Source organism: Talpa occidentalis, unplaced genomic scaffold (genome assembly GCF_014898055.3).
Source record: "Talpa occidentalis isolate TD23 unplaced genomic scaffold, MPIMG_talOcc4v2.1 talOcc4.6, whole genome shotgun sequence".
Taxonomy (NCBI): domain Eukaryota; kingdom Metazoa; phylum Chordata; class Mammalia; order Eulipotyphla; family Talpidae; genus Talpa; species Talpa occidentalis.
Window position 1 is genome coordinate 506,334 of NW_023604972.1, and position 27,012 is coordinate 533,345.

General features: G+C 65.7%; 2 protein-coding genes and 1 non-coding gene across 8 annotated transcripts in view; 2 read left to right on the forward strand and 1 right to left on the reverse strand.

Annotated features, from left to right (window-relative positions):
* NSD2 (nuclear receptor binding SET domain protein 2) overlaps positions 1 to 20,994 on the forward strand; it is a 45,058-nt gene extending 24,064 nt beyond the window's left edge. For 2 of the 5 annotated variants that reach the window (XM_037530717.2, XM_037530718.2), the window contains exons 10-22: positions 1,097 to 1,228; positions 1,390 to 1,513; positions 1,921 to 2,121; positions 2,417 to 2,596; positions 2,674 to 2,830; positions 2,957 to 3,162; positions 3,917 to 4,020; positions 4,640 to 4,909; positions 5,623 to 5,739; positions 9,801 to 9,942; positions 10,064 to 10,170; positions 10,393 to 10,597; positions 10,853 to 11,121. In XM_037530717.2, coding sequence (XP_037386614.1) covers positions 1,097 to 1,228; positions 1,390 to 1,513; positions 1,921 to 2,121; positions 2,417 to 2,596; positions 2,674 to 2,830; positions 2,957 to 3,162; positions 3,917 to 4,020; positions 4,640 to 4,909; positions 5,623 to 5,739; positions 9,801 to 9,942; positions 10,064 to 10,170; positions 10,393 to 10,597; positions 10,853 to 11,121 — 2,214 coding nt within the window. Of the gene's footprint in view, positions 1 to 1,096; positions 1,229 to 1,389; positions 1,514 to 1,920; positions 2,122 to 2,416; positions 2,597 to 2,673; positions 2,831 to 2,956; positions 3,163 to 3,916; positions 4,021 to 4,639; positions 4,910 to 5,622; positions 5,740 to 9,800; positions 9,943 to 10,063; positions 10,171 to 10,392; positions 10,598 to 10,852; positions 11,122 to 20,523 lie in introns of those variants that run through there. The other 3 variants (XM_037530719.2, XM_054688490.1, XM_054688489.1) reach the window with 3 other exon arrangements.
* Positions 9,595 to 9,718, forward strand: LOC119261517 (small Cajal body-specific RNA 23). Its single transcript, XR_005129051.1, has one exon. It is a non-coding gene; the product is annotated as a small Cajal body-specific RNA 23 (non-coding RNA).
* Positions 13,752 to 26,331, reverse strand: NELFA (negative elongation factor complex member A). Of its 2 annotated transcripts, none has more exons than XM_037529895.2 (11): positions 26,049 to 26,331; positions 19,018 to 19,189; positions 17,897 to 18,058; positions 17,341 to 17,430; positions 16,243 to 16,373; positions 16,094 to 16,163; positions 15,794 to 15,882; positions 15,170 to 15,278; positions 14,657 to 14,946; positions 14,460 to 14,559; positions 13,752 to 14,383 (listed from the first exon to the last, which is right to left on the reverse strand). In XM_037529895.2, exons 1-11 carry the CDS (start codon positions 26,256 to 26,258, stop codon positions 14,199 to 14,201), a joined length of 1,608 nt encoding a protein of 535 aa, XP_037385792.1. In that variant the 5' UTR covers positions 26,259 to 26,331; the 3' UTR covers positions 13,752 to 14,198. The 2 variants fall into 2 exon arrangements, with proteins under 2 accessions (XP_037385792.1, XP_054544467.1); XM_054688492.1 differs by lacking the exon at positions 26,049 to 26,331 and adding an exon at positions 25,266 to 25,481.
* Between the last annotated feature and the right edge of the window lie 681 nt (positions 26,332 to 27,012).

Below are 27,012 nucleotides of genomic sequence, written 5' to 3' on the forward strand. Positions count from 1 at the left end.
AGTCGGCAGTCGCCCGCGCCGCCCCCACGGCTCCTGTGGCCGCGGACGCTGTCTCCCTGGAACGTGCTGGCTGTTCTGTAAATCTCAAATAAAAGGTGCTGTTCCTCCCCGTGAGCCCGGACTGTCTGTGTCTTCTGTCTCTCCCCACGCACGTCGTCTTTATTTCTAGCTTCGACTCCGCCGAGCCCACGACGAGGGCGGAGCAGGCCCAGACTCTCCCGAGCCTGGTGAGGGCCGGGGCCCCTTCCCGATGGCCCGGCCGCCGCGTCTGGCACCGTCCGACGTGGGCCGACTCACAGGGCCTTTCTCGCTGCTGGTGCTGGCGCGCCCGGGGCTGTGTCCGGGCGGTGGGCAGCCCTCGGCGAGCAGGCCAGCAGTGACGCTCTGTGACTAGCGTCCAGCCTTGAGGCCGCGCACCCTACCGGGAAGGGGAGGCCTCATGAGGCTGTGTTGTGGGACGCGCCGAGGGGGAGGGCCGCACAACTGTCCCCACGCCAGGGAGCGCCAGCAGGCCCCAGCCTCAGAGCCGTGCCCAGGCCCTGCCCTCCCCCTCGCGCCTCACCCAGAGGAGCATTGAGGAGCCTGTGCGGCCTCTGCGGGCGGCGGCCTGTGGGGCGTGTTGGTGAAGGAAATCAGACGGTGGCGCAGCCGATTGTGCTCCTGGCAGGGGAGCCCTTGGCGTTGCCCAGAAGGCCTCAGCGTCCCCCCGGGCCGTGCCCGTGTCGCCGAGCGTGACGTGCGGCAGGGCTTCTGGCTGAAGACATGCCGGTCTGGGGCGGCTGCGGGCGGGCGCGTGTGTGGGCCGAGGTGGCGGGAGGCTCGAGGACCCACACCTGTCTCTCGGGACCTCTGCCCACCACGAGTGTCCACAGAGGCGGCCACTGTCTTGCTCTGCCCCGCGGGGCAGCCAGGCGGGGGGACGTGCTCCTGGCTGGCGCGGCCTGGCAGCTGCGGTGCTTACCCAGGCCCTGGTGTCCGAGGCTGAACGAGGTGTCCCCACTGAGAGGGCCTGTTGCTGCCTCCCCAAGTGCCGCCCACGCCCCGTGACCCCTCGTTCTGCTACTAGTGAACTGTCATCCCCCTCCCGCACCCCCAGGTCTCGGACGGCCCCGGTGATGAGCCCCCGGAGTCCCCATACGAGAGTGCGGATGAGACGCAGACCGAAGTCTCCGCCTCATCGAAAAGGTCAGAACGAGGAGGCGCCGCCAAGAAGGAGTACGTGTGTCAGGTGAGGGAGGCGGCCGGGCGGCCCGCGGGGCTGGGAGACTGCGCCCGCCCCCCGCCCGCCCCCCCACCCCGTGTGGGTGACTCTGGTCTCTGGTGAGCCGTTTCCCTGACCGTGCGGCCTGCGCTGGGCAGCCCCACTCAGACCGCTCTCCCGCCCCGCAGCTGTGTGAGAAGACTGGTGGCCTGCTGCTGTGCCAGGGCCCCTGCTGTGGGGCCTTCCACCCGGCCTGCCTGGGCCTGGCTCGGAGACCAGAGGGCCGCTTCACCTGCCACGCATGCGCCTCAGGCAAGTGCCCAGCTCCGGTCCCGCGTGTGGCCAGGGGTCTGCTCGGCGCCTCCACCCGGCCTGCAGGGCCATCCGGGCTCTCCCAGCACGGTCTCCTGTAGGGGCCACGCAGGCCGGGCCCTGCCTCTGGGGCCTCCCGTTCACAGCCGGACCTGGACTTTCCTGACTCCTGACCGCATCCTAGTCAGCAGGGCACCTGCGACCTCGCGGCCAGTTTCCAGGCTCCTGTCTGGGGCTCTTCCCGTGGTTCCTCCGCCCTCTGCGGGGCCCCTGCTTCAGGCCTCTCGCTCGCGGGTGGGGCCTCTTGGGCGCCCGTGTCCAGGGGCGGCTGCGTCACCCTCGCTGGCCAGGTCTCCTGGGGCTGCGGTGCTGAGGCTGTGGCCTGACCACAACCCTCGCACCCCCAGGCGTCCATGCATGCTTCGTGTGCAAGGAGAGCCGGGCGGGCGTGAAGCGCTGCGCTGTGTCTCAGTGTGGGAAGTTCTACCATGAGGCCTGCGTGAGGAAGTTCCCGCTGACCGTGTTTGAGAGCCGCGGCTTCCGCTGCCCCCTGCACAGCTGTGTGAGCTGCCATGCGACCAACCCGGCCCACCCACGGCCGAGCAAAGGTGCGTCTGCCGTCCCCCCCGCCCCGCCTGTGGAGACCTCGGTACTGTCCCGGTGGGTTCTGCTCGCTCTGGTTTTCACGGCGCGCGCGTGAGGAGATCGCGAGAGCTGTCTGGCTGCGTTGCTTCAGGCCAGGCTTGGGCCTGCCCAGACAGGCCTGGCTCCCTGGCCAGCGGCGTCTCCTGGGGAGGGCTGTGCGCTCGGCCTGGCCGCCTGGGACGAGGTTTCCAGTCTCCGTGGTTGCATGGGCTGGGCCTGGGCCCGCCCTCCAGCTGCACCGCCTGCCTCTGCCCCTAGGGAGGATGATGCGGTGTGTCCGCTGCCCTGTGGCCTACCACGGTGGGGACGCCTGCCTGGCTGCAGGCTGCTCCGTGATCGCCTCCAACAGCATCGTCTGCACGGCCCACTTCACCGCCAGCAAGGGCAAGCGGCACCACGCCCACGTCAACGTGAGCTGGTGCTTCGTGTGCTCCAAGGGTGAGCGGCTGGGCCCCTGCGGCGGGGTGGGGGTGGGGGGTGGGGACGGGGGCTGGCCTGAGCGCACCTCTCCGCAGGGGGCAGCCTGCTGTGCTGCGAGTCCTGCCCGGCTGCCTTCCACCCCGACTGCCTGAGCATCGACATGCCGGACGGCAGCTGGTTCTGCGGCGACTGCAGGGCCGGGAAGAGGCTGCACTTCCAGGACGTGGTCTGGGTCAAGCTCGGGAACTACAGGTGTGGGGGGCGCCCGCGGCCCGTGTCTCGCTGCTCACTGTGTTCTGTTTGCAGTGCTTGACGTGTTGACGCCGTTGTCACTCTCTCTGAAGAGTCTGTGAATCCTGTTTTTAATATTTATAATAGATGGTGGCCGGCAGAAGTTTGCCATCCCAAAAATGTTCCCCCAAATATTCAGAAAATGAAGCACGAGATTGGAGAATTCCCTGTGTTTTTCTTTGGGTCTAAAGATTATTACTGGACGCATCAGGCACGAGTGTTCCCGTACATGGAAGGGGACCGGGGCAGCCGCCACCACGGGGTCAGAGGGATCGGAAGAGTCTTCAAAAACGGTACGGAGATGCCCAGGAGGCGCGCGGCGCCTGGAACCTTTGCCCGCCTGGTTTCTGCGGGACGCTTGGGCTGAGCCTTGTGTCTGTGCTTTAAATTAGGAGAGCAGGTTGGTGGCTGGGGGCGAGGTGCCGGGAGGCCCTGCTGCTCAGCCGCCGCGGCCCCGTCGCTCGAGGGCGCCCGCGCTGTTGGCAAGGCGCAGTCTGTGCCAGCCCCAGGTCCACCCTGGGTCCTGCAGGCGGCGGGTAGAGGAGACCTGCCTCACCGGGCGCAGGGCGGGAGGTGGAAGGCCAGGACGGCGGGGACACAGCTGGGATGCGGCTGTGTGCGGGGTGCCCGGGCTGGGCTGCGGGCGAGAGCAGGGGCGGCGGCCCCGAGAGCTCTGCCCTCCCACCGCGCACCAGGCCCTCGGATGCAAGACAATGTGTGGGCATCGGAGCCTTCATGGTCATTAGACAGGAGGGCTGGAGGGCAAGGGGCCGCCCTGGGCAGGGCGCCCTCCCCCGTCCTCGCGCGTCTCCCGTGTCACGTTCCGCACAGCGAGTCCCTCATGCAGAGGCCTGGCCGGGCGTCCTCCAAGCCTGCGGGCGCTGTGCGGCCTTAGGGACACCTGCCTCTCAGGGGTTCCGTGACCTTGGCTTGTCCGGAGGCTGGAAGCCCCGCCGAGCAGTGGGGGGACGCTGAGCGTGACCCACAGCACAGCGCACATGGGGCGTCCACCCCTCTGCGCCCTCACGCATGTTTCGTTGCCTTCAGCACTGCAAGAAGCCGAAGCGCGTTTTCGAGAAATCAAACTTCAAAGGGAGGCCAGAGAGACGCAGGAGAGCGAGCGCAAGCCACCCCCCTACAAGCACATCAAGGTAGGAGCGACTGCTCGCGGGGGCCCTCACGTGCAGGGGCACACCCTCGGGCCACGGGCAGCTGGCAAGGCCGGCACCGCCGGGGCAAGTGCGTCCTTTCCATGAAAGGCCGGGCGGCCAGAGCCGGGGTGGGATGAGCCACCTCCCTGCGCCCGCGCTCCCAGGGCTGAGGCGTCGCCACGGCGGAGGGGCCTGGCCAGGCTGCTTTGGGGGCGGGCGGCGGGAGAGCCGCCCCTCGGGCTGGGCAGCTGCGAGTGGGGGACACCTGCTCTGCACTGATCTCCGCTGAGGGTCTTGTCGGAAGGCCCTGGAGGTGGGATTGCCCGCCAGAGCGCTGGAAACCCTGAGGTCCCCGAAGCAAGTCCCTGGCTGTCCCCGGAGCGCAGTTCTGCCTCGCAGCTGCGGAGGCGCCGTCAGCTCACTCTCCCGAGGCCTGGGCGCAGCTCCGTGCCCCCTGCAGTCGCTGTGGAGCATGGGGCAGAGGCAGCCCTGTTGCCGCCCAGGATGTGCCCTGCGCCCACGTGCTCGAGGCGCCCAGAGCCCGCTGCACAGTGGGGACCCTGCGTCCGCCGTCGCCGCCCAGTGCAGGTGCAGGCCCCGACGGTGCCTCCCTCCGCAGGTGAACAAGCCGTATGGGAAGGTGCAGATCTACACGGCCGACATCTCCGAGATCCCCAAGTGCAACTGCAAGCCCACGGACGAGAGCCCCTGTGGCGCCGACTCCGAGTGCCTGAACCGCATGCTGATGTTCGAGTGCCACCCGCAGGTGTGCCCTGCGGGCGCGGCCTGCCAGAACCAGTGCTTCTCCAAGCGCCAGTACCCCGAGACCAAGGTCATCAAGACCGACGGCAAAGGCTGGGGCCTGGTGGCCAAGAGAGACATCAGGAAGGTGCGTGCCAGCCCCGCGCTCCTGCCCTTCCCGGCCCGAGAGCTGCGTGTTCCCTGAGCAGGACCCTCTGGGCACCGCAGCTGGCCCTTGGGCGATGGCCGTGAAGGGATCCGGCAAGACGCAGGAGTCCCGAAAACCTGTCTTTGGTCAAATTTTTTTTATTTTTTAAAGATTTATTTATGCGCACAGGAGCTGGGGTGCAGGCCAGAGGCGGGGGAGGGGGTGAGAGAACTCCCCAGAGACAGAGGGGGGAGCAGAACAGGCGGATCCACTGCTGAGGGGAGCAGCGGGGAGACAGGAGAGGTCTGCTAAACAAGAGCTTTTGAGGGGCCGCTTGGCTCACGGGGTAACCCCAGCTCTGTGCAGGCCTGAGCCCTTTGTGTGCCGAGGCCTCACGAGGCTGCCCCGTTCAGAGGCCAGGGGCCTGCTGGTGGCGGTGGGAGGGTGGGGGTGCTGCGTCCACAGCCTGACCCAGCCTGGGTGTGGCCAGGCCAGCAGGCCTCAGAGCCGGTTCCTCCCCTGGCGACAGCTCTGAAGCCCTTCCCCTGGGGCCCTGGGGCTCGCAAACCCCGAGGGCGCCCCCGCACACAAGGCAGCGCCCGTTCCGCGGGGCTTCGAGGCGGCTGCGGCTGCTGTAATGCGCAGCCGCACCGCACAGCCCCACCTGCGGCCCGCCGGGCCTGCTGATCTCACCGCGCGCTGCCGGCTTGCAGGGGGAGTTCGTGAACGAGTACGTGGGCGAGCTCATCGACGAGGAGGAGTGCATGGCGCGCATCCGGCGCGCGCACGAGAACGACATCACACACTTCTACATGCTCACCATCGACAAGGTACGGCCGCCCCCGCGGAGCCCCTCGGCCCGCGCGCCGTCCGTCCTGCCCGGCCCGCCGGGAGCGCTGCCTGTCCCGGGGGGCGTGTCAGATGAGCTGGCCAGGAGCAGGACGACGTGCGGGCTCGCGGCCGTGCGCCCCTCGCTTGCAGAGCAGCATTTTGTGGGCTCGCGGTGCTTGCTTGACGCCCAGGTGGACGACTATTTGGCGGGCAGGGCAGCGCGAGGGGCCAGGGTTCCCAGAGGACGGGCAGGTGATGGTGAGCCGGCGGGCGGTGCAGGGCTGCAGCCTGCCAGGCAGGCCCCCGGGTGGCTCCTGTGCTGCTGCCGTGGAGAGCAGGCATCTTGGTTGTTGGCCCCTGCCGGCAGGCCCGGCCCCAGGGGCAGCTCCTCGAGGCTCATCCGCCGCCGGCAGGGCGGACAGAGCGCGGCTCCACTGTTGGCCCCAGCCTCACGTCCCGCGGGCACCCTGGCTGGTTGCAGGCAGAGCACCCCGGGCCCCTGCGGCAGACAGCAGCACGCGAGGCAGAGAGGCTGGCGCGGGAGTGAGGCTGTGGCCGGGGCTGCCGGACGAGCCCTGGGCTCTTGGTGCTTCCTGCTGGGTGGCCGGCAGGGGCGGCATGTGTGTGTGGCCGGCGCCATTGCCGTGTTCTGTTCTTAGTGGGTTTGAGGCTTTGTGAAATAATTGATTAGGAGATGTGGGTCCTGGACTAGAGCACCGGGCCGTGTGCCGCCTCCGGCCTCGCTGGGCGCCCCACCTCGCCCTCAGGCCTCCTGCGGGAGGCGGGTGCTGGCATCCCTGGCAGGCAGAGCAGGGGTTTCCAAATGAACAGAAAACCCAGAAGGGCACCTGCAGATGAAAGAGGAGCATCTGTCCGAGCCCCGTGACACCCTCAGGACACCCAGGTGGGATGGCAGGTGGGGAGCAGAAGGTGCCGCCGTGAGGAATGGCAGCTCCCAGGTCACCCCACGTGGGGCAGTGGGGCTTGGGTTCTACCTCTCCTGCGGGACCGCCCTCGGCCTGCTCAGCGGCCTGACAGCAGCGGGGGCTGACCGCCTCTCTGGGCCTGCCACGCTGTGGCCTCGGGGACGGCTGGTGGCCTCACCTGAGTCGGTAGCTTATCCTGTTTTTTGAGGGTTGCAAGACAAGTTGTTCTATTAAAAGCTGAAACCGTGGTTTTTAATAGCAAGTTAAACTATTGCGTGCTGTAAAAAATGCTAAATTGATTCGTTTTAACACACAATGCTGCCTGAGGTGCTGAGGCCTATTGCACCTGAATGAAGAAAAGGTAAAGCTTAGGACACACGAGACTCTTCAAGAAGTCTCTCAAGTATTTTCCATAACAAGAAAACAAGTAAAAATTTAAGTCCTACGTAAATGTTATCAAGTACAATAGGACATCTCCGTAAAGACACAGCTTCTGATGAGATCCTGAGGTAGTGATGAGACTGACTCTGAAAGAAAATATGACATAAGATGTTGGAAGTGGTTGATGCCTTTAAATGGTTGATGCCTTTAAACCTCCCGCAGGAGGTTTAGAGGTCACAAGAAAAGAATAAGACCTCTCAATCAGGCAGATTTCAACAAACAGCTAAAACTGGGAGTGACACATGATCACTAAAATCAACCCCATAGACGGGCTATGAAAAATTATCTAGAGAAAGTTGCTAAAGTAGACTAAAGCAAAAAGAAAATCTAGACTGCAGCAAAGAAGGATGAAAACTATAGAAGAAACTAAGAGACATAGGAAATTCAATTGCTCACTAGAAGAAAAGACAGAATTACGGGAGAGATAATGTCAAAAAAGAATTTCTTGTAATCTGTGATGTGTCATCTTACTCATGAAATTGACCAAGTTGCAAGCAGGATAAATAAGAGTGAATCATATGCTTAGATAAACCAAGCAGGTCAGGTAACAGAGACTCGACGATTAGAAGAAACAGAGAGAAAATAATCGCCATGTTCCAGGGAATGCAGAGAGTGTTCGGATTTCTTGGAGTGTGGCAGAAGCCAGAAGACACACTGCCCTCCCTGAGTGTTCAGGGGAGATCGCTTAACTCTGCCACACTCTCACTCCAAAGACTGGGGGAGCAGACACGATGCGGCAGAGGAAGTGCTGCCGGAGAAAGCAAAGTGAGATGCTGAAGGAATGCTGACGTGCGGGTGCGTGGGCCCAGCTGGACGTGGGGTCTACGGCATGATGATGCAGGACGGGGCTTGGCGTGAGGGACACTGAATCCTGATGGCTGCAGAGGGCATCAGAAGCAATGTGAGGCACTAGTGAGACGCTTGTCTTGTGAGGATGGAGAGAAGAGGTTTTATTGACTTTATGGTGTGTCAGAATCTCACGTAAAGCTAACGAGAAGCCACTAAACAAGTCAAAGGAAAGACGTACCTTCCACATCATTCAAGAGTGAGAGGGTGCATTAAAAAAGTAGAAATTGGATTAGAGATATTAGAAGTAAAAAGGAAAAATGATGGTAATGAGAAAGCGTGATTGAAAAAAGACAAATCTGTCAACCATCACAGTAAATGTAAACGGCTTAAATTTTTAGACGAAGAATCAAGATTGAGATGGGCTACGATTCCAGAGTCCAGTGTGAAGAGCCAGGCTGGCAGTGACGCACAGAAACAGGCAAGGGCGCCGGGCATGTTGTGCGCCTGACATGTGGCCCCCACGGCCCCAAAGTGGGACGCGAGTGGAGATTAGAATAAACTCATCACTAGTGTCCAGGAATCAGAACTAATCAAGTTGGAGTGCCAAAGCACATCTGGAGTAACAGCAAGTGTTGCTCCTGATGGACTGCCATGGTGGCGGTGAGGGAGGAGGGCTCCGGCCGGTTTGCTGGCAGTAGCAGTGGGCTGGTGGGTGCTGAGGGCGGCAGCCGGGTGTGAGTGCGAGGACAGTCTGAAGGGCAGCCAGTGTTGATGACACGGTTGTCAACAAACAGAAAAGCAGAACCACTGCCTTGTAATGAAAGGCTTTAAAACTATACACACAAACGAAGTAGGTGCCTCCTGGCAACGGGAGGCCGGGGGCCACTGACCACTAACTCTTTTCAGACGGGGTTGCTGGGCAGAGCCGGGTGCCCTGCCCTCGGTGAGAAACAGGTTCTGAAAGGTGCCGCGAAACCCCAAAGGAACGCCAGGCGACGTCAAAGTTGTAAACGCGGTTCCCAGACAAGGGGAGTTGAGGCTGCCCCTGGGCAGGGCCCCAGGTGAGGAAGGTGACCCGGAAGCTGCCTGTCCGGCCAGGGCAGAGACGGCCCCGCGGCTCCCACAGTCGTAATGGGATCGAAGACCAAGCATTTGCTTGGATGTCGGGGAGGCGGGAACAGCTGAGCAAGAAGCCCCTGTGGGCAAGCCCGTGGTGTGAGGACCCGGGAGAGGGGCGCTCTCCTGCCGAGACAGCAGGGCGTTTGTCCCCTGAGGACGACACGTCCTTTGTCTTTGTGGATCACGAGCAATTGCTTGCGAGAATTTAAACCTGTCCCTGGTGAAGACGCCGCAGGAGCCTAGGGTAGAGGGAAACTTCCTCAGCTCGAGTGAGGCCGTCGGCTTCGGCCGGGGCTGACAGGGTGCTGGATCTGGCTACGGCGCCCGCCTGGCCTTGTGACAGGCCCCGACTGTTGGGCACGACGCTGGCAGGGCGGCAGCCGGCACCTGCACCTCCGGCCTGCGGCCTGCTCGACTGCGGCGCCCCCTGCATGGTGCAGTGGCCATCCCGGCCCAGGCATGGCCCCGTGGGTGTGGGGGCGCCCACCGGGCTGCCGAGGGGCCTGAGCGCGGCCCTGCCGGCCGCTGGCCTGGGGTGTCGGGGCGGCCGCTGCAGTGCTGGCGCAGGGTCCTCCTGCCCTGCTCCTCGGGCTTGGTCCTTTCCGTGTGGTCCCGACCTGCCCTGCAGGAGCGAGAGAAATGGAACTGGCTTGGGCGCGTCCTGTCTGAGTGGACACAGGCCACCGTGGTTTCCAGTACGACACCCACTGTCCGCCCTGTTCCCGGGGCGCCGGGGCGTGCCGAGCGCCGTGTGGGCCCTGCTGAGATGGGGTCCTGCCTTCCAGGACCGCATCATCGACGCCGGTCCCAAGGGGAACTATTCCCGGTTCATGAACCACAGCTGCCAGCCCAACTGCGAGACCCTCAAGTGGACGGTCAACGGCGACACGCGCGTGGGCCTCTTCGCCGTGTGTGACATCCCCGCAGGTGCGGCCGGCGGCGGGTCCGCGCGTCTCCCGCGCGATCAGGCTCAGCCGTGGGGGCGGGGGGCCCGCGGGGGCGGGGCGCGGGGCGGCCGTGGCAGGTGCCGTCTGCCTCCCCCCCCCAGGCACGGAGCTGACCTTCAACTACAACCTCGACTGTCTGGGCAACGAGAAGACCGTCTGCCGCTGCGGCGCCTCCAACTGCAGCGGGTTCCTGGGGGACAGGCCCAAGGTGAGGCTGCCGGGCGCCCTCCCTCCCGGGCACGCGACGGCCGGCGAGAGCTACCTCGGGGGCGCGGGGCGAACCCGACCCAGCCTCTCTGTGTCCGGGCCCCCGACCGCCCGTCTTGGAGCCGCTGGCCGGGCGGCCCAGCTCCGCGGCCACGCGCCTCTCCACGGCGGCGGCGCTGGGTGGCCGGGGCTTCCCAGTGAGGGTGTGGGGTTCTCCCTCCAGACCTCAGCGCCCCTCTCCGCCGAGGACAAGGGCAAGAAGGGCAAGAAGAAGCAGCGGCGGCGGCGCGCGCGGGGCGAGGGCCGCAAGCGGTCGGAGGACGAGTGTTTCCGCTGCGGCGACGGCGGCCAGCTGGTGCTGTGCGACCGCCGGCTCTGCACCAAGGCCTACCACCTGTCCTGCCTGGGCCTGGGCAAGCGGCCCTTCGGTGGGTGGCGCCGCCCCGGGCCCGGGTGTCGGGGGAGCGGAGAGGGGCAGGGGACATCCGATGTTCGTGAAGACGGGGGGCGGCGGGCGAAGGGGGTTCCGAGCCAGGAGGCGCCCGCACGGGCCGTCCCGGGCCGCCGCTAGGGCTGGTGGGCGCCGTCTCCCGCCCCCCGGGGTGTCCACCGAGCGGCCGCCGGCCCCGGGGCCCGTGCAGACCCGCGGCCGGCCCCGCGCTGACCCGCGTGTCCCGTTGCAGGGAAGTGGGAGTGCCCGTGGCACCACTGCGACGTGTGCGGCAAGCCCTCCGCCGCCTTCTGCCACCTCTGCCCCAACTCGTTCTGCAAGGAGCACCTCGAGGGCACGGCCTTCCGCGCCACCCAGGACGGGCGCGCCTACTGCTGCGAGCACGACCTCGGCGCCGACGCGGCCCGCAGCGCCAAGCCCGAGCCGCGCTGCCCGGGGCCGGCCAAGGCCAAGGGGCGGCGGCGGCGGCGGCGCTGGCGGAGGGTCCCGGAGGCCAAGTAGTGCCGGGCGGCGGCCGGCCCGGGGCGCCGTGGCCCAGCGGGGAGGACGGATGGATGGGCCCGCTCGGGAGCGGGGGACGCCTGGGCCCCCGCTGAGCCGCCCCGGCGCCCTTGGCCGCTGGCTCGGAAGGTCCAGCCGTCCCCCGTCACCGCTGCACTTGGAGCTCCGAGAATGTCGAGGCTCCCCCCGCCCCGTTTTTAGGTTAAAGTTGTTGACGACGAGCTGGCCCGTGAGACGGTTTTCTCCCGCCCGGAGTGTCGTGTCGTGTCTAGTCTAGTCCGTTTCCCGGGGCGCGCTCTGCTCTCGGACCCTCGCCGTGTCCTGCCGCCTCTTCCCTGGCGCCACCGCTCAGGAGACCGGCCCGGCCCGGCCGAGGCTCAGCCCCGGGTTCCTCGGAGCCGGGCCCGTGGCCGCGCCGCGCGCGAACAGCTGTCGTGGGTGTTTCGTACTAATGTGAAGTTTGCCTCAAGATGCTTCTCCGTCCGGGTGGCTGAGGGCGTCGGCATCCGTGGGAGCCCCCCTTTGCTCGCGTGGACGTGAGCAAGATGGGCTCCTGCGTCCCGCCCGGGCGCCCCGGAGGGCTGTTTCCACTTGGGTTTTCTTTACCAGTTTCTGGCTTTTATTCGCAATATGTTTTTTGCTAAACTTGTTCCACAAATACCACCGACTGAAATGTGTCCTTTCTGACGCGCCCCTGCGTCCTCGCTGTGAAGGAACGAACTGGGGGACCCCCCGAGCTTGCCCGTGGCGACTTGGGGCGCGTGGGTGCTGAGCTGTGTTCTGCCTCCCGGGCACGACCCGGTGCTCCCCCCGGGACCCGGTTTGCAGGAGCTGCTCTTTCTGCGAAGTCTCTTTCCAGGGCCTGAGGAGACACCCCAGAGCCGCTGCCGTTTCCAGCCACTGCCACCTCCTCCCTCGGGGGGGGGGGCTGTCCCCGGGGAGCCATGGCCCCGCGAGGTTTCTTCTCAGAGGTGCCGCTTCTGTGGAGTCCTGGTCCTTGCCGGAGCTGCGCTGGACCCAGAGGGGGCGCCCTGTGCCCTCAGGACCCTCGGGCCGCCACGCTGGGAGGGGACTCGGCAGCAGGTGCTTTTTCGGCGTTTTCTCGGCGTCACCTGAAAGGACATCCGATCTGCAGGACTTGACACGCCGTCCGCAGGGACGGCCGCCTCGGTGCGGCTGGGCCAGCGGCCCCTTCGTTGCTCACAGCTTTTGGGGGGAGCCCGTGGGGCGTGGCCGCCCCCAGGCTGCGCTCACCCCAGCAAGGCTCTGCTCCCCAAGGGAGGCTTGTGGGGGCTCGGGTTCCACGCCTCTGCTGTGTCCTGACCAGCTGTCCCCCGACGCCCCCGGTGACCTGGGGCGCAGCCCCGCAGAAGACCCGGGAAGGCGCGAGCCGGTGACCGGCCCCGCCAGCTGTGCAGACGCGCTTGGCTGGTGAAGCGTGGGGACCCGAGACCGTCGCCCGAGGAAGTACTGGACCAGTTGACAGACCGACGCCCCTGTGCGGAGCGCTGTGGTGCCGGCGACGGGCCCGGCCGAGCGGCCCGTCCTCCCCCGACGCAGAACGCCGAGCGGGTCTGCCGTGCGCGCTGGGAAACGTGAACTCACTTTCACACTCGACGGTGAAGCCTCTGACTGCCGAGCCCCGTTCTCCGACTCCCGCGGCCGTGCCGGAAGGGTCACTGCGACGTGGCCGCCCCTTCAACACCAAGCCGCGAGCGACCGAACAACACTAACTGAAAAGCTCCAGAATCCCAGCTCGCGAGGCCTCGCGGCGGCACCAGGCTCTGGAGGACGGCCCGGCCCGGGGGAGCGACCCGAGCGCAGCGAGGCCGAGGCCGCACGAGCGAGGAGCCGCCGTGCCGTGGCCCCAGGCCCCCCCCGCCCCCCCCCCGGGGACGCTCGCGTTGACCTGCCCTCTGAGGCGTCCCGCAGCGCCCAGCCCCACTCAGGTCGGCTGGCGCCCCCGAGCATTCACCTGGACGAGCAGCACGGCGCACGCCCACCGCCCGGAACCCCGTTTTCAGGAATGACACGCCTGTTTCAAGGTAACACAAACGACCGTCCGTTGCCAAATTGCGGGCCCTGCCAGCAGAGCGCCGCCGCGGGTGAGCCGGAGGAAAGCGCCGCCCTCGGGCGCCCGCGCCGTCGAGCTTGAAAGCCCCTCGGAAATGCAATGGGAACGGGCACGTGCCCGCTGGCGGCGAGGCCGGGCCCTCCGGGGCGCACGGTGCCGGCGCTGGTCCGGACAGGCCTAAAAGCTTGCCATCGGCTGGGGGTGGGGGGCGCGGCGGGACGAGGCGGGACCGTCGGGGTGAGGGCTGCCGCCGGGGGGAGAGCATCGCGAGCGAAGTTGTGTTTGGAAAGTTGCGTCTAAGTATTTTTGTATTAAAAACATTTAAAGGCCCTTTTCTTCACCTTCTTGTACCTGGGGTCGCACTTCCGAGGGGAGGCGTTTCCCACCTTCAGTGCCGTCCTCGGCCAGCGCCCGCGGGGCAGGGCGCCCGCCCAGACCTCAGCCCGCGGGGTGGCGCTGGCCCCGGAACGCTCCGGGGGCTGCTGAAGGGGGCGCGGCCAGGAGCGCCGGCCTCTGGGCCCAGGACCCCGCCCATGGGCGCCCCGAGGAGCGGGCCCGGGAGCAGAGGACAGGCCGGCTGCAGGCGCTCGCTTTAGAAACGCTGTTTTAATGACTCCGAGGGTCTCCCCAGCCACGACGGACAGGCCCCGCCCCCGGCTCTGCGGCCCCGGCGGGGCCCCCACCCAGTCTCGGCAGCACCAGGCGCCACCTTGGGGCCCCTCAAGCTTGTGGGGTGGAGGGAGAGGCCGCCGCAACAGCGAGGAAAGCCCCCCCCGCACGGCCAGTGGAATCTAAGAAAAAATTTTAAAAAGGTAGAAAGACGAACAGGCAGAAAGCCGCAGCTAGGATCGGGAAGCTCGAACGTTCTGGATGAACGTCAGCATTGAAAATAGAATCACTGAACACAGAAAAGCGTCTCATCGCACAGAAGGTAACCCCTGGGAAAATCTTAAAAACTCAGTCCAGCCCTCCGAGCGCCGACGGCGCAGCCCGGGCGGGCGGCCTAGGACACGTTGGCCATGGGCTTGTACTTCTTGAAGCGCGTCCACTGGCCCGTGGTGTAGTTCATCTCGAACACGGTGTCCACCAGCATGGTGGTGCTGCCCTGGCTGTCGGCTTTGGGCAGGTCCTCCGTGTGCTCGCTCAGCTTGATCTGGATCACGTCGCCCTGCTCCTGGCACGGGTTCTCTGCGGAGAGCAGGGCCATGGGCAGAGGCCGCCCGCCCCGCCCCCGCCCCCCCCCCCCCCGGCCCCAAGCACCCACCTCGGGAGCCGGCCATGAAGCCCAGGATGAGGGCCTTCTCGGGCCGCGTCACCTTGTTGGCCGTCTTGAACATCTCCCGTGCGGCCAGTATCTGTTCCTTCTGCAAGTCCAGGCGGGGTGTGGGTGCCAGGGCCCCGTGTGCTGCCCACCCCTCCCACCCCCATCCCGGCGGGCCCCTCGCCAGCGGCCACTCCTACCGTGAGAGAGAGGTTCTTCTTGGGCTGCTGCTGCTGCTGGGCCAGGGGCTGGGTCTGTGAGGTCACCATGGCCACCGGCGGCGTCTGGGAGGCTGGGGCGACGGCTGGGGGCGTGGTGGGTGTCAGGGGTGAGGCGGGTGCTTCAGGCGGGGGCGCGGGCGTGGCTGGGCTCAGGCCGCTGTTGTACATGGGCGCCCTCTGCTTGAACTGCGTGGGCAGAGCAGGGCCGGGGGTGCTGGGCTCCTCGGGGGGCCGGCTGGCCTGCAGGCTGGTCTCCCGAGCAGATGAAGCTGCAGGGAGAGTTAGACAGGTGAGGGGTGCTGGGGGCCGGGCCGCTCTCCCGGGCGATGCCAACACCCCTACTCTAAGTGGCCCGTCTGTCCCCAGAAAGGGCAACGCAGCTGAAAACGTTTTCCCTGGAAAACCTGCGCTGGTCACAAGAGACACCGAAGTCCTGGCCTCCAAAGGCGTGCCGGGGTCCTGGCCGGCGCTGCCATCCCGCAGCCCACTCACCCGGCGGGGTCTCCGAGCTGGGGATGTAGGAGGAGGCCGGGACCACGCTGGGTGTCGCTGGCAGGTAGCTCGTAGAGGGCAGTGCGGGCTCGTTCAGAGACCCGAGTTTCTGGAAGACAGCGGGGCTCATGGAGGCTGGGCTGTGGGCCCCAACAGACGCCCCCCGCCGGTCCAGCCCCTGCATGCGGGCGCTGCCTAGCCTCTGCCTGGCCACAGCAGGGCACTCGGGAAGGAGACGCCCCACAGCACCACGTTACCACGAGCGCCGGTGCAGGTGGACAGGCCCGTGCCAAGGACACCCAGTTCGGCACTCGAGGACAGCAGCCCGGCGCCCAGGAGCTGCCGCCGCCGCCAAGGCGCCTGTGGGTGTGCCCAGCAGCGAGGGCCTCCAAGCAGTGCAGTGGAGCTCATGGGGGCCACGTCTGGCCCCCCGGCCCCCCAGTGCCCGCCGCTGCCGGACGGAGGGAACGCCAAGCTGCAGTGGTGAGGAGGCCGCGAGCCCACAGCTGTGCTGCCCGCGTCGGGGCCCCAGCGGGCAGCGGCTCAGCCACCCGCCCACGCGTGCACACGCAGCGGGGACGAGGGGCCCACGGGCGGCCACGAGGCCCGGAGGCGCTGGGCTACCTGAGTGGACACCAGGCCGGCCGCGTAGTCGGGGGTGGCGTTTTCGATGACGGTCTCCTCCTTGGCCGGCTTCTCCACCACGTCCGCATCTGCCGCAGAGCGGGCGCCGTCAGGCCGGGGCCGCCCCCCACGGACAGGCCCGAGCCCCCAGGGCGGCTTCTGCCGAGGGCGCCGGGTGGAAGCGGGGTGAACAGGGCCCCCCGTGCCCAGCGCCGACGGCTCATCCTCGGAGGGGCACCCGCGAGAGGGGGGGGGGGCAGAAGGCGGCCCCCGGCCCCACGGGCAGCACCGAGCACGCACCGAGCGTCTTCCTCCTCCTCTTGGCCTCGCGGCCGGCGCCCACCATGTCCAGCTCCGAGATGTCGAGCAGCTGCCAACAGAGAGGCCGCCCTCAGTGGCAGGCGGGCGCCAGGCGTGCCCCGGGGCCCAGGGCGCGGAGGGGCGCCCACCTTCACTCCCCGCTCCTTGCGCAGAGGCGTCCGCGAGGGCGGGATGGGGGTCCTGTTCCCGGCGGGGCTGAAGACGCTGGGGGTGGTCGGGCTCCGGAACGGGGCCTGCTTCGGGATGCCTTTGAGCGGGGCTGCAGAGGGGCGGCGGCGAGTGGCGGTGAGCCAGGGCTGTCGGGGTGCCCCCGCGCCCTAGGGGATGAGGCCCCCTCTCCGTCCCCGCGGCCAAGCACTGGGGCGGGCGCCAGCCAGCGGGGCAAACGCCGGACACGCGCCCATGCAGACCCTCCCCCGGCACGTCACCCACACTGCGCAGCGGGGGCCCCTCTCCTCTGAGCCTGGTCCTGCCTGTCAGGGCCCCAGGGCCCACCTGGCCGCTAGCCCGAGAAAGGCCGGCCCGGGCAGCCGCGCCCCTCCCCCTGCCCTACGCGAAGGCTGGGCACGGCCGAGGGGCCGGGACCGCCCACTGAGTGCAGCCCCCCCCCAGGAGGCTGCAAGGACACGCTGCCTCGTCCTCTGGGTTCCCGGGTGCCCTGCCGGGCGCGGAGACGAGGACAGGCCAGCTGCCCGAGCTGCCAAGGCCGCCTGCAGCCGCCGTGCTGAGGTGAGGCCGGGGCCACCCAGAGGCAGGCCCTGCGGGAGCACATCCAGAGCGTGGGCCTGCCGGTGACCGCTGCAAGTGACCCAAGGGGCACGGGGCACAGGGCTGGCCAGGCCCCAGCGTACAGCGGGCAGCGGGGATGAGGCCTCCCAGCGGCAGCCCGCCGTCTCCCCTCAGACGCTCTCTGGCGGGACGGGGCTGGGCTTTCTGTCCCCAATCCAGACAAAGACGCGGGCTGGAGCGCCGGCGTGGGGCCAACGGCCGGCTCAGGGTGCAGGCAGACAGGCTCCCCGCGGGCCGGTGGCGCTGGGAGCGGCTACCCCGCCCAGGCTCTCCTCGGCTCAACAGGCCCGAGAGGCGCTTGGGGCCTCACCCTGATCTGGCATCGTGAACGAGGGAAAACAGTATGTTTTGGGTGCACCCCCGTGGCCCGAGGAGAGGCCGTGGCCCACAGGAGGCCAGGCGGGGCCCGGCGCACGCGCCCCGCGGCAGCGGCTTACTGGTGGTGTCCATCTTGCGGAGCAGCCCGCGGCCCTTGGCGTGGAAGGGCACCCCCGCGCTCCTTTTCAGCTGCTGGGCGGTCTCCGTGGCTGTGGGCAAGAAATCAGGTGGCAGGGTGCCCCCCGCGGCCCCGGCGCAGGGCGGCGAGCCCCGAGCCACGCACGCACGCACGGCGCGTTTCCGCACGGGTCCACGTGGTTGCGGAGACGCCGCTCAGGCCGCCCCGGGGGACAGCGTCTGTGCAGGCCGCGGGTGAGGGCGGCGAGGGTGGCGCCCCGGCGCCGAGCCGGGTCCTGGCGGTGGCTCCCGCCCGAGGGTGCAGGGCCGTCTCCCCGAGCACCCCGCCGCCGGGAACCCCGCGAGCGCACGGCCCACACGGCTCTGGGTCAAGGGCGGTCCCGCGGCAGCCACGCTGGCTCCGGGCGGGTTCCAGGACAGGCCGCCTCGCGGCACCTCCACGGACCCAGCCGGAGCCCAGCGCCGAGCCGGGGAGACAGACGAAGGGGCCGTCCGCTCGGGGCCGCCCCGCGCCCCCCGCGCCCCCCGCGCACTCACACTTCTGCAGCAGCTCGGCCCGCAGCGTGGCGCTCTTCGGCTTCCTCTTCAGCTGGAAGTGCTTCACCGGCGGCGTGAGGGGCCCGGCCAGCGTGGTCAGGGCGTTCTTGTTCAGGTACTGGCACTCCAGCGGCAGCATGGCCGACGCCTCGCACTCGTTCACTGCGCGGTCGGGAAGGCCCCAGGCGCGTCGGGGCCCCGCACAGCGTTAGCCACGCGGCTTCTGCTCGAGCCGCAGACCCGCCATGGCACCCACAGACAAGCGGCGCCCACAAACGCACCTCCGCCCCCTCCCAGCAACCGGGCCCTGCACTGCCCCGGGCGGGTATCCTCCTGCGGGGCGCCCAGGAGCTTTTTACAGCAGACCTGGCTGGGCAGCGCCCTCGGGAGGCCAGGCCTGTCCATGAAGCTCCAGGCTTCTCAGGCCCGGTCAGAAGCCTCTCCTGGCCGCGCCTGGCCCCCGGTCCGCAGAAGCAGCAGCCCGCACATCCCGGGTGGGCCTGACACCCAAGAGGGGCTCCCCCGGCCCGAAGGAGGCGAGGAACTGCCCTGGAGGGCAGCCCAGCACATTCCCGGCCTCCTGATCCCCCCGAATGCCCAGAAGCCCACCTCGAGCAGAGGACAGAGCCGGGCCCTGCTGCCTGGAACAGGTCACCCAGGTGGGGGTGGACCCCCCTGGGCCCTCCTTGAGCCACCCCCAGGGTCTGCTTCCCAAAGCTCTGGGAGTTTCTCTGCCGCGCAGGCAGCAGCACAGGGAACGAAGCCGGGAGCCTCCTGGCGAGGGGGCAGGGCCACCGTGGGGCAGGCACCGGCGTCTGCAAGGGCCGCGGCGCCCACGCTCCGGAGGGAGAGGAAGCCAGGGAGGCGCCGTGTCTCTCCCGCGCTCTGCAAACAGCACCTCGGGGGTGCATTCCTGCTCCAAATGACCCAACTGGCGTCTCCAGGACGCGTCTCTGGGCGCCCTCAGTGAGGATGGGCAGCCCGTGCGGGCAACGGGCGGAGACACCCCGCGTCCAGGAGGGCAGGGCGGGCGCGCAGAACCCCCTGGGGCGGCCCCCGACAGCCCTGAGGTCAGCTCCCTCGCAGGCGGGTGCACGACCCCAGCAAACGGCGCGCCGTACCCTTCTCTCTGAGCTCTCCCAGGATGTCCTGGACGTTGGGGTTCTGCTCTTCGAGGTCAAGGTTAAGCGAGCCGGTGTCGGGGAAGGACTTAAGAATGTCCGCAACCATGAGCACCCAGGGGTCCGAGTCCAGGGTGGCGAGCTGGATGATTTCAGTCAGGGCACCCTTCATCTGGGAGAAAGCAGGGCCGGTGCTCAGGGGCAGCCCCCTCCACCGGGCGGGGAGCAGCGGGGACTGTCCTGCCCGAGCTGCCCCCACCCCCCGCCTTCTCCATGACCTGCCGGCCGACCGCTGCTGCAAGCGAGGGGGCCTTGCCCAGGGACACCCAGCGCCCCAGGCTCCCGAGGGCCCCCGGGGGCGGTGGCACAAGAGGACAGACGGGCCCTGAGCGCACGCCCGCCTTTCTCCAGGGGCCGAGGAGGCCGAGGCGCACCGGGCATGGGTGGGGCCTGGTGCGCTCCCGCCAGCGCAGAGGAGAGCAGAGGCCGCCAGGCAGCACAGGGCACGAGGAACCCCCCACGCCCCAGCCCGAGCTCTGCCAGCACCACAGGGAGGCGCCGCACGGGGCCCCGCAGGTCTGCGTCGCTGCAGCCGCGGCAGGTGGCCTCAGAGCCCTTGTGTGTGGCGGCCGCCCGCCCGCACCACGGGGGGACCCATCCGGTGCGCGCTGGGAGCTGACGGGCTCACTGGCCCACGGAGCCTTGTTGCCGGGACCCGCCTCGGAGCCTGTGATGGAGAGCCGCCTCCTGCGCCCGGGACTGGACCCGTCCGGGGCTGCGGGCCGGCCCGCCACAGGACTGAGGAGCGGCCCGATCAGGCGTGGGGGCCTGACAGCGCCCGGGAGCCAGGGTGGGCGCCAGTGCCCGAGGGAGAGAAGACGGCTCCAGCCTCCGAGGAGACGGGGAGACTCTGCCCCTGGCTCGGGGAAAAGAGGAAGAGCGGCGCCCGCAGGAGCGGGACCGCCTCGGCCCTGCCGGTGGCCTGAGGGGAGCCCCGAGGGTCCCGGGCCTGGCGCCTCAAAGAGCTGTTTGCTGTTGGCGTCGCCCGCCGACTCCCAAGAGCTGTGAGCGCCGGGTGGCTCTGACGCCGCCTCCAGGGGCCTTCACGCCGGGCAGCGCTGCTGGTGACCAGGCCCCCCCCCCGCCCCCCGCGCGCTCCGGGTGAGCAGCCGCCCCGTGTGGGTACGGCGAGCGCGTCTCCCTGTGGGTAAGACGGAGCCCCTGGTGGCCGTCCCTGGAGCCGGACGGCTCTTGCAATGTCGCATGCGGGCGAGACCCCCGGACGGCGGCCTGTCCCCTAGCGGGCACTGCCCCCTGTCTGGCCGCCGGCCCCCGCCGTGCGGGTGTTGTGCTGCCGGAGCCCTCGCTTTCAGCCTTTCGGGGCTTTTTGGCGGCTCTCTGGTCTCAGCCCAGGCAGGGGTGGCCCTTCCGCCCCCCCCCGGCGGCCCCCCGCCTTGCCGTTTTGGGGCCCTGTCCGCTCCTGACTCAGTTTGTTGCTTTCTGCAGAGCCACCTGCAGAGCCACACGAGGGCAGCGAACCAAAGGGAACGGGCACATGCTATGACCAGACGCCACGATACAGAGAAGGCCCGAGAAGTCAACAGACGGGGCCACAGGCCCAACTCAGCCAGCGACGTCGGCGAGAACACAAGCGTCCCGGCCAGCCGGCTGAGCTGAGAAAACGGAAACCTGGGCCAGCAGCAGCGCTGACGGCAGGGCCCGGGAGCCCTCAGGCACTGCAGGGGCACAAAGTCAGCACTTTGGCCAAGTAAACACATCCCATGACTCAACAACGCCACCCGGAGGCACAGACTCCGAAGCACCTCTGCCAGCGCAGCTGACGCAAGCCAGTGCCGGCAGAGGCGGGGGCAGTGAGCCCGCACGGCTTCAGCACCACAGGACACTGTTCCAAAAAGAAATAACCCCTCATAACATTCCAAAAATTCTTTGCTCAGAGGCCTTACAAAAATTAGGTGACAGGGCCTCCCCCAGGGGCGCAGCGGGTGAGCGCTGGGTTGCGAAGCTGCCCGCGGCCTCTGCAGCGCAGGTTCGATCCCCGGCTGCTCCCCGGCCCCCGGAGGAGGGTCCCGCATGGCGCGCAGACCTCTCCTGCCGCCCGCTGCTCCCCTCAGCAGTGTCCTTCGGTCCTTCTGCCTGCTCTGCTCCCCGCTCTGGCTCTGGTGAATTCTTTCGCCCTCCCGCGCTTCTGACTGTGCCCAGTGCTTGTATAAACAAAACAAAACAAGCAAACAAACAAACAAATAAATAAAACATGCCTCTATAAAAATAAAAAAAAAAAAAGAAGTAAAACAGAAGCAACGGCAGGAAGGAAAAGACAGGCAGTGGAGACGCGGTGCGAGGCCGCAGAGGGACTCACTCGAGAACACAGCGGAGACCTTGCGGAGCAGCGAAGTCTCACACACCCCAGGGAGAGTCACAGAGACAAGAAGAAAAAGAGCTGGAAGCCATTATTTGAAGAGATGATTGCTGAGAGTTTTCTACAACTGATGAACTACAACCATGATTTCAAGAAACCCAACAAATTTCGTAAGATAAACTTAAAACCTTTTTTCAGGGCCTCCCCGGTGGCGCAGCGGTTGAGCGCTGGGCTGCGAAGCTGCCCACACGCAGCTTCTGCAGCGCTGGTTCGATCCCCGGCCGCCGGGTGAGGGTCCACATGGCGCGCAGACCTCTCCTGCCGCCCGCTGCTCCCCTCAGCAGTGTCCTTCGGTCCTTCTGCCTGCTCTGCTCCCCGCTCTGGCTCTGGGGAATTCTCTCACCCTCCCGCGCTTCTGACTGTACCCAGTGCTTGTATAAACAAAACAAACAAACAAACAAATAAATAAATAAATAAACAAACATGCCTCTATTAAAAAAAAAAAAAAAAAAACCTTTTTTCACCAAAACATGCCGTCAGAAACGGAAGGCCTGTGACGCGTCTGACGACCTGGAGGCAGCTTCTGAGCGTCAGGCCCGAGTGGGACGGCTCCCTCTTCCTGACAAGACATCCAATAGGGAAGCTTCTGAGAGGCTGAGTCAGACAAGAGTCCCTCCAGCAGGGCCTCCCCCAGCGGCGCAGCGGTTGAGCGCCGGGCTGTGAAGCTGTCCGCAGCCTCTGCAGCGCCGGTTCCATCCCGGTCGGCCAGCGAGGGTCCCACACGGCGAGCAGCCCTCTCCTGTCTCCCCGCTGCTCCCCTCAGCAGTGTATTCAGTCCGTCTGCCTGTTCTGCTCCCCGCTCTGTCTCTGGTGAGTCCTCTCACCCTCCTGCGAATCTGGCCTGTACCCCGGTTCTTGCGTAAATAAATAAATAAATCTTTTTTTTAAAAAAAAAAAAAGAGTCCCTCCGGGAGCAAGGTGGCCACAGTGACTGAAGAAAAGGGCTTGCTAGGGCATGTCACTCTCACAGCATCCTGTTCGCTGCCCTGGCTGATGCGCGCATGGCCCCCAGACGGTGATGACCAGAACCTTAGGGCTGCCCAGAGGACTCTGCGGGGAGCTCTCTCTCAGTCACCTCTGTTCTCCCTAAAACTTCCTTCTGGAGTTGACACTGGCTTCATTAGTGTTTCCTCACAGTCCTTTCAAATAGAGCTAAAACATCATGAAGTCATTATTACATTTTGAGACTTTGCAGTGAACAAACACTGCATGTATGATGTCTTCTGCCTCCGTCTTCAAGACCTCATTCCTGCTGCCCTAACCAGGTAGTGAAGTCTAAAGAGAGGAGGGGCCTGAATTCATTTCTATAACTTCAGTGAAAAAAATAAAATACCAAATGAGGAAAGTCCTCCCTGGTATTGGCTGAGAACTACTGCTCACTTGGCTGTTAAGAGGAACAGATCAGGGCCTCCCTGGGGGCGCAGGGGTTAAAGGCTCAGCGCTATCAAGCTATCACCAGCCACTGCCACTTATGCTTGAGTTCAATCCCCGGCCAGGGAGCTACCCACATGGCGCAGCAGACCTCTCCTGCCTTGGCTGCTGCTCCCCTTAGCAGTGGATTTCAGTAGACCTGCCTGTTCTACTCCCCGCTGTCTCTGGTGATTCCTCTCATACACACACCTCTGGCCTGTACCCTAGTTCTTGTATGCATAAATAAAATAATCTTTTAAAAAAAAAAAGGAGATACAGATCACATCACAAACAAGTGATGGCTTCGGGATTTCATTAAGGAACACAAGTTATAGCAGATGCTGTGTATAACTGTCAGTTTTATGTGTCCACTGGACTGACCACAGCCATCTGCTCAAACAAGATACCAGGAGTGTCTGTGAGGGTGGATGAGAGTAACATTTCAACTGGAGGAATGAAGCTGACTGCTGCCCCCGCCCCCCCATGTGGGCAGGCTTCATCCAATCAACTTAAGACATAAACAGAACAAGGCATGATGACACTCCTGTCTTGACCACAGAGCTGGGTTTGAATTTCTTAGGTCTCCAGCCTGGTGACTTTGGCCTAGATCAGCTCTCATGGCTCTCCAGCCTCAGAACTTCAGATGCCAGGATCACAGCAGTCCATTCTTTTTTAACAAAACACAACTCTCCCCACCCCTGCCCCAACACACACACCCTATTGGTTCTGTGACTCTGGAGACCTGTGTCTCATATAGCATGGGACACATCCAACCCAGTCCTCTAGTCCCTCCGGGTCTTGCAACTATGGTCCTATGTAGAAAAATATGGTCTTAAGAATGATGGCATCAGGTCCTTAAACAACTGAAAATAAAGAACAGACACAAGTGAATTAAGACACTTTAGAGGGCCTCCCTGGTGGCGCAAGGGGTTAAGCACCGCACTATGAAGCAATCGCAGCCTCTGCAGCACAAGTTCGATCCCCAGCCAGGGAGCTATCCACATGGCGCGCAGACCTCTCCTGTCTCCCCCGCTGCTCCCCTCAGCAGTGGATTTCAGTCGATCTGCCTGTTCTGCTCCCCGCTCTGTCTCTGGTGAATCCCCTCACCCCCCACATCTCTGGCCTGTACCCCAGCTCTTATATGCATAAATAAATCTTTCACACACAAAAAAAAAAAAGATATTTTAGAAAAGTTCTTCATACTAAGAAAATAAATGAAAAACAAAAATGCTCTTCAGAAAAGTAAATTACCCAGAATGGCTCAGTCCTTTAGCAGTCTAGCTAAATGAAGTCTTTCACTAAACTTTCTGGTAACAAGGTCAGTCCGAAAGCACACGCTCTGTGTAAAGAAAAATCAGTGAAGGAAAGCCAACAAAAAACTATATAATAAATGCCAGGAAAAAACAGACTTTAAGGAAAAAACATCAGCTACAGAATACGCTATATAAAGATCCATGGCTCTGCTCACCAGGCAACTATAGCAAAAGTTGACAAACTTGTAAGGAAGAAAAACTAAATTCATAATAGAGGTCAACACACTCCTCACTACTTGATAATTTAATACAGTAAACCTATGCAATATGATCAAGCAAATTTGATCTCACTAACACAAGGGATCTCAAAACTAGAGAATAAGGTTCTCAAGCTCATACATGGTCTACAAAAACTGACCATATACTTTGCCATTAAGCAAATCTTAGATTTCAGGTGACTGAAATAATGTAGACCACATTCTCTGACAAATGTTAATACAGCTAAAACACGTCTCCTTCTAATGTATGGAAACAAAGAAACATCCCCAATTACAGAGGAATCAGTTAAAAAAAAAAAATCCTAAAACCCCCATTATAATCAGTTAAAACAAAAAAATCCTAAAAATTAGAAAGCACTATGATTTGCTAATGAAAACTTGTAAGAGACAGGGCTTCCCTGGTGGCGCAAGGGGTTAAGACGCAACCTATGAAGCTGTTCGCAGCCACTGCAGCACGAGTTCGATCCCCGGCCAGGGAGCTGCTGCACACAGGGCACAGCAGACCTCTCCTGACTCGCCCGCTGCTCCCCTCAGCAGCATGTTTCAGGGGATCCGCCTGCTCTGCTCCCCACTCTGTCTCTGGTGGATCCTCTCACCCCCACACCTCTGCCTTGTACCCCAGCTCTTGTATAAATAAATAAAATCTTTTAAAAAAAAATCAGCGAGGCCTCCCTGGTGGCGCAGGCGGCTGAGCGCAGCGCCGTGAAGCTGTCCACAGCCTCCGCAGCGCCGGGTCCATCCCGCCCGCCAGAGAGAGAGGCCCACAGGGCGGGGCAGCCCTCTCCTGTCTCCCCGCTGCTCCCCTCAGCAGTGCATTTCCCTCGGTCTGCCTGTTCTGTTCCCCACTCTGTCTCTGGGGCGTCCTCTTACCCCCGCACCGCTGGCCTGCACCCCAGTTCTTGCGTGCATAAATCAATCTTAAAAAAAGAAATACTGCAGGTGCCCCGCCAGCTTGCGTGCCGCAGCGCGCTCGGGAGGCAACACCGCCGTCAGGAAACAAACGCTCCAAAGAGGAAAGCACAAAACAGCTGCACCCCTTTCCAGGGGGCGGCCCCTCAAAGCTCGCCGGGAGCGCGAGGCACCCCGCAGCGCGTCACGGGGGGGGGGGGGGAGGACGACGACGGGGGGTGCTGGGGGTGCGGGCGGGGCTGTCCGGGCGGGGCCCGAGCCTCACTGCGACGGGATTTTACGCGTTTGATAAAATTCAAAATTCGATTCTGGCCTCAACTGCCAGGGCGGCGGCGGCCGAAGCGACCCGCCAGCAACCGAGGGGCGCTCGGGCCGGACCGCCGGGCCGGGCGGCTCTCCCAGCTCCGTCCCGGGGTCCCCAGCGGCCCCCGGGGGCGCCCCCATGCCCAAGCCGCCGGGGGGGCCGAGGCCGCCCGCCCCGGCCCCCGCCCCCGCGCCCCGGACGCCGCGCGCCCCCCACGGCCGCAGAGGCGGCGCCGGACCCGGAGCGACCAGCGGCGTCACGGCCCTCGCCCGGCTCCGCGCTCGGGGGCGGGGCTGAAGGGGGACGCGGGGGGCGGGGTTCTGGGGGAGCTGGGGGGCGGGGGCTGGGGGGGAGCGGGGTGCCGGGGGGCGGGAGGAGGGGGAGGGGTGCCGGGGGGGCTGGGGGCTCGGCCCGCTCGGCCCGCGGAGCCGCCTCCCTACCTCGTCCACCGCGCGGCGCGGGAGGTGCAGCGTCCCGAGCAGCAGCTTGAGCTTCACGGCGGAGGAGAGGCCGTGGAAGCAGAGGCGGATGTTGTCGATGACCGCGGCCGTGAGCAGGGACGCGATGCTGGGCGGCGCCCACAGCTCGTCGGTGGCCCCCAGCTTGTTGTGCAGCCACAGGCCCGTGTCGCTCTCCCGCATGGACGCCATCTTGGGGGGCCGGGCGCCGCCGCGCCGGCATCTTATGGAGACACCTACGCGCCGCAGGGCCCCAACATGGCGTCGGGGGCGGGGCCTGGGCGGGGCGTCGGCCGGGAGGGACGGGCCGGCGGGCGGCGCGGAGGGTGACGTCAGGGCGGCGCGCCGCGCGGAGGCGAGGCCGGAGGGCCCGCGGGAGCTGGGGCGCGCCGCGCGCCCGGGGCCGTCGGAGCCGGCGGCAGAGTCGGGGCTCCCCGCGGGCGGGCCCCGGCGCGCGTCCGTTCACTCCCGCGAGGGCCCGCCAGGCCGAGGCGCTGCGGATCGCGGCTCGAGGGCCGGCGCGGCTTCCCCGGCCTGGCCCGCCCGTCCCGGCGGCCGCGCTCGCTGGGGCCTGCGCCGCCGCCCGCACCCGTCGGGGCTGGGGCGGCCCCTCCCGCGTGGCCGGCGCTGCCGTCCGGCCCGCGGGTCGAAGTCAGCCCCGGCACCGCGGGCCGGCCCGAGCCGTCCTTGGGCGGCAGCCGTGAAGCCGCAAAGCAGAGATTTCAGCTGAAGCCGGACCGTCCGGGGCAGGGGCTTCCCCCGGGCAGCGCCTCGCGTGCCCCAGGCAGCCCCTGTCTCCGGGCCCAGAGCCCGGGAACCGGCCTCTGACCGCAGGAAGGCGCGCCTAGGGGCGACCTCCCAGCCCTGTCCTCCGGCCGCCCGCGCCTCCCTCCCCCGTCCGGCGCGTCTGCCCACTCCTGTCACGCGCCGTCTGGGGGACCGCGAG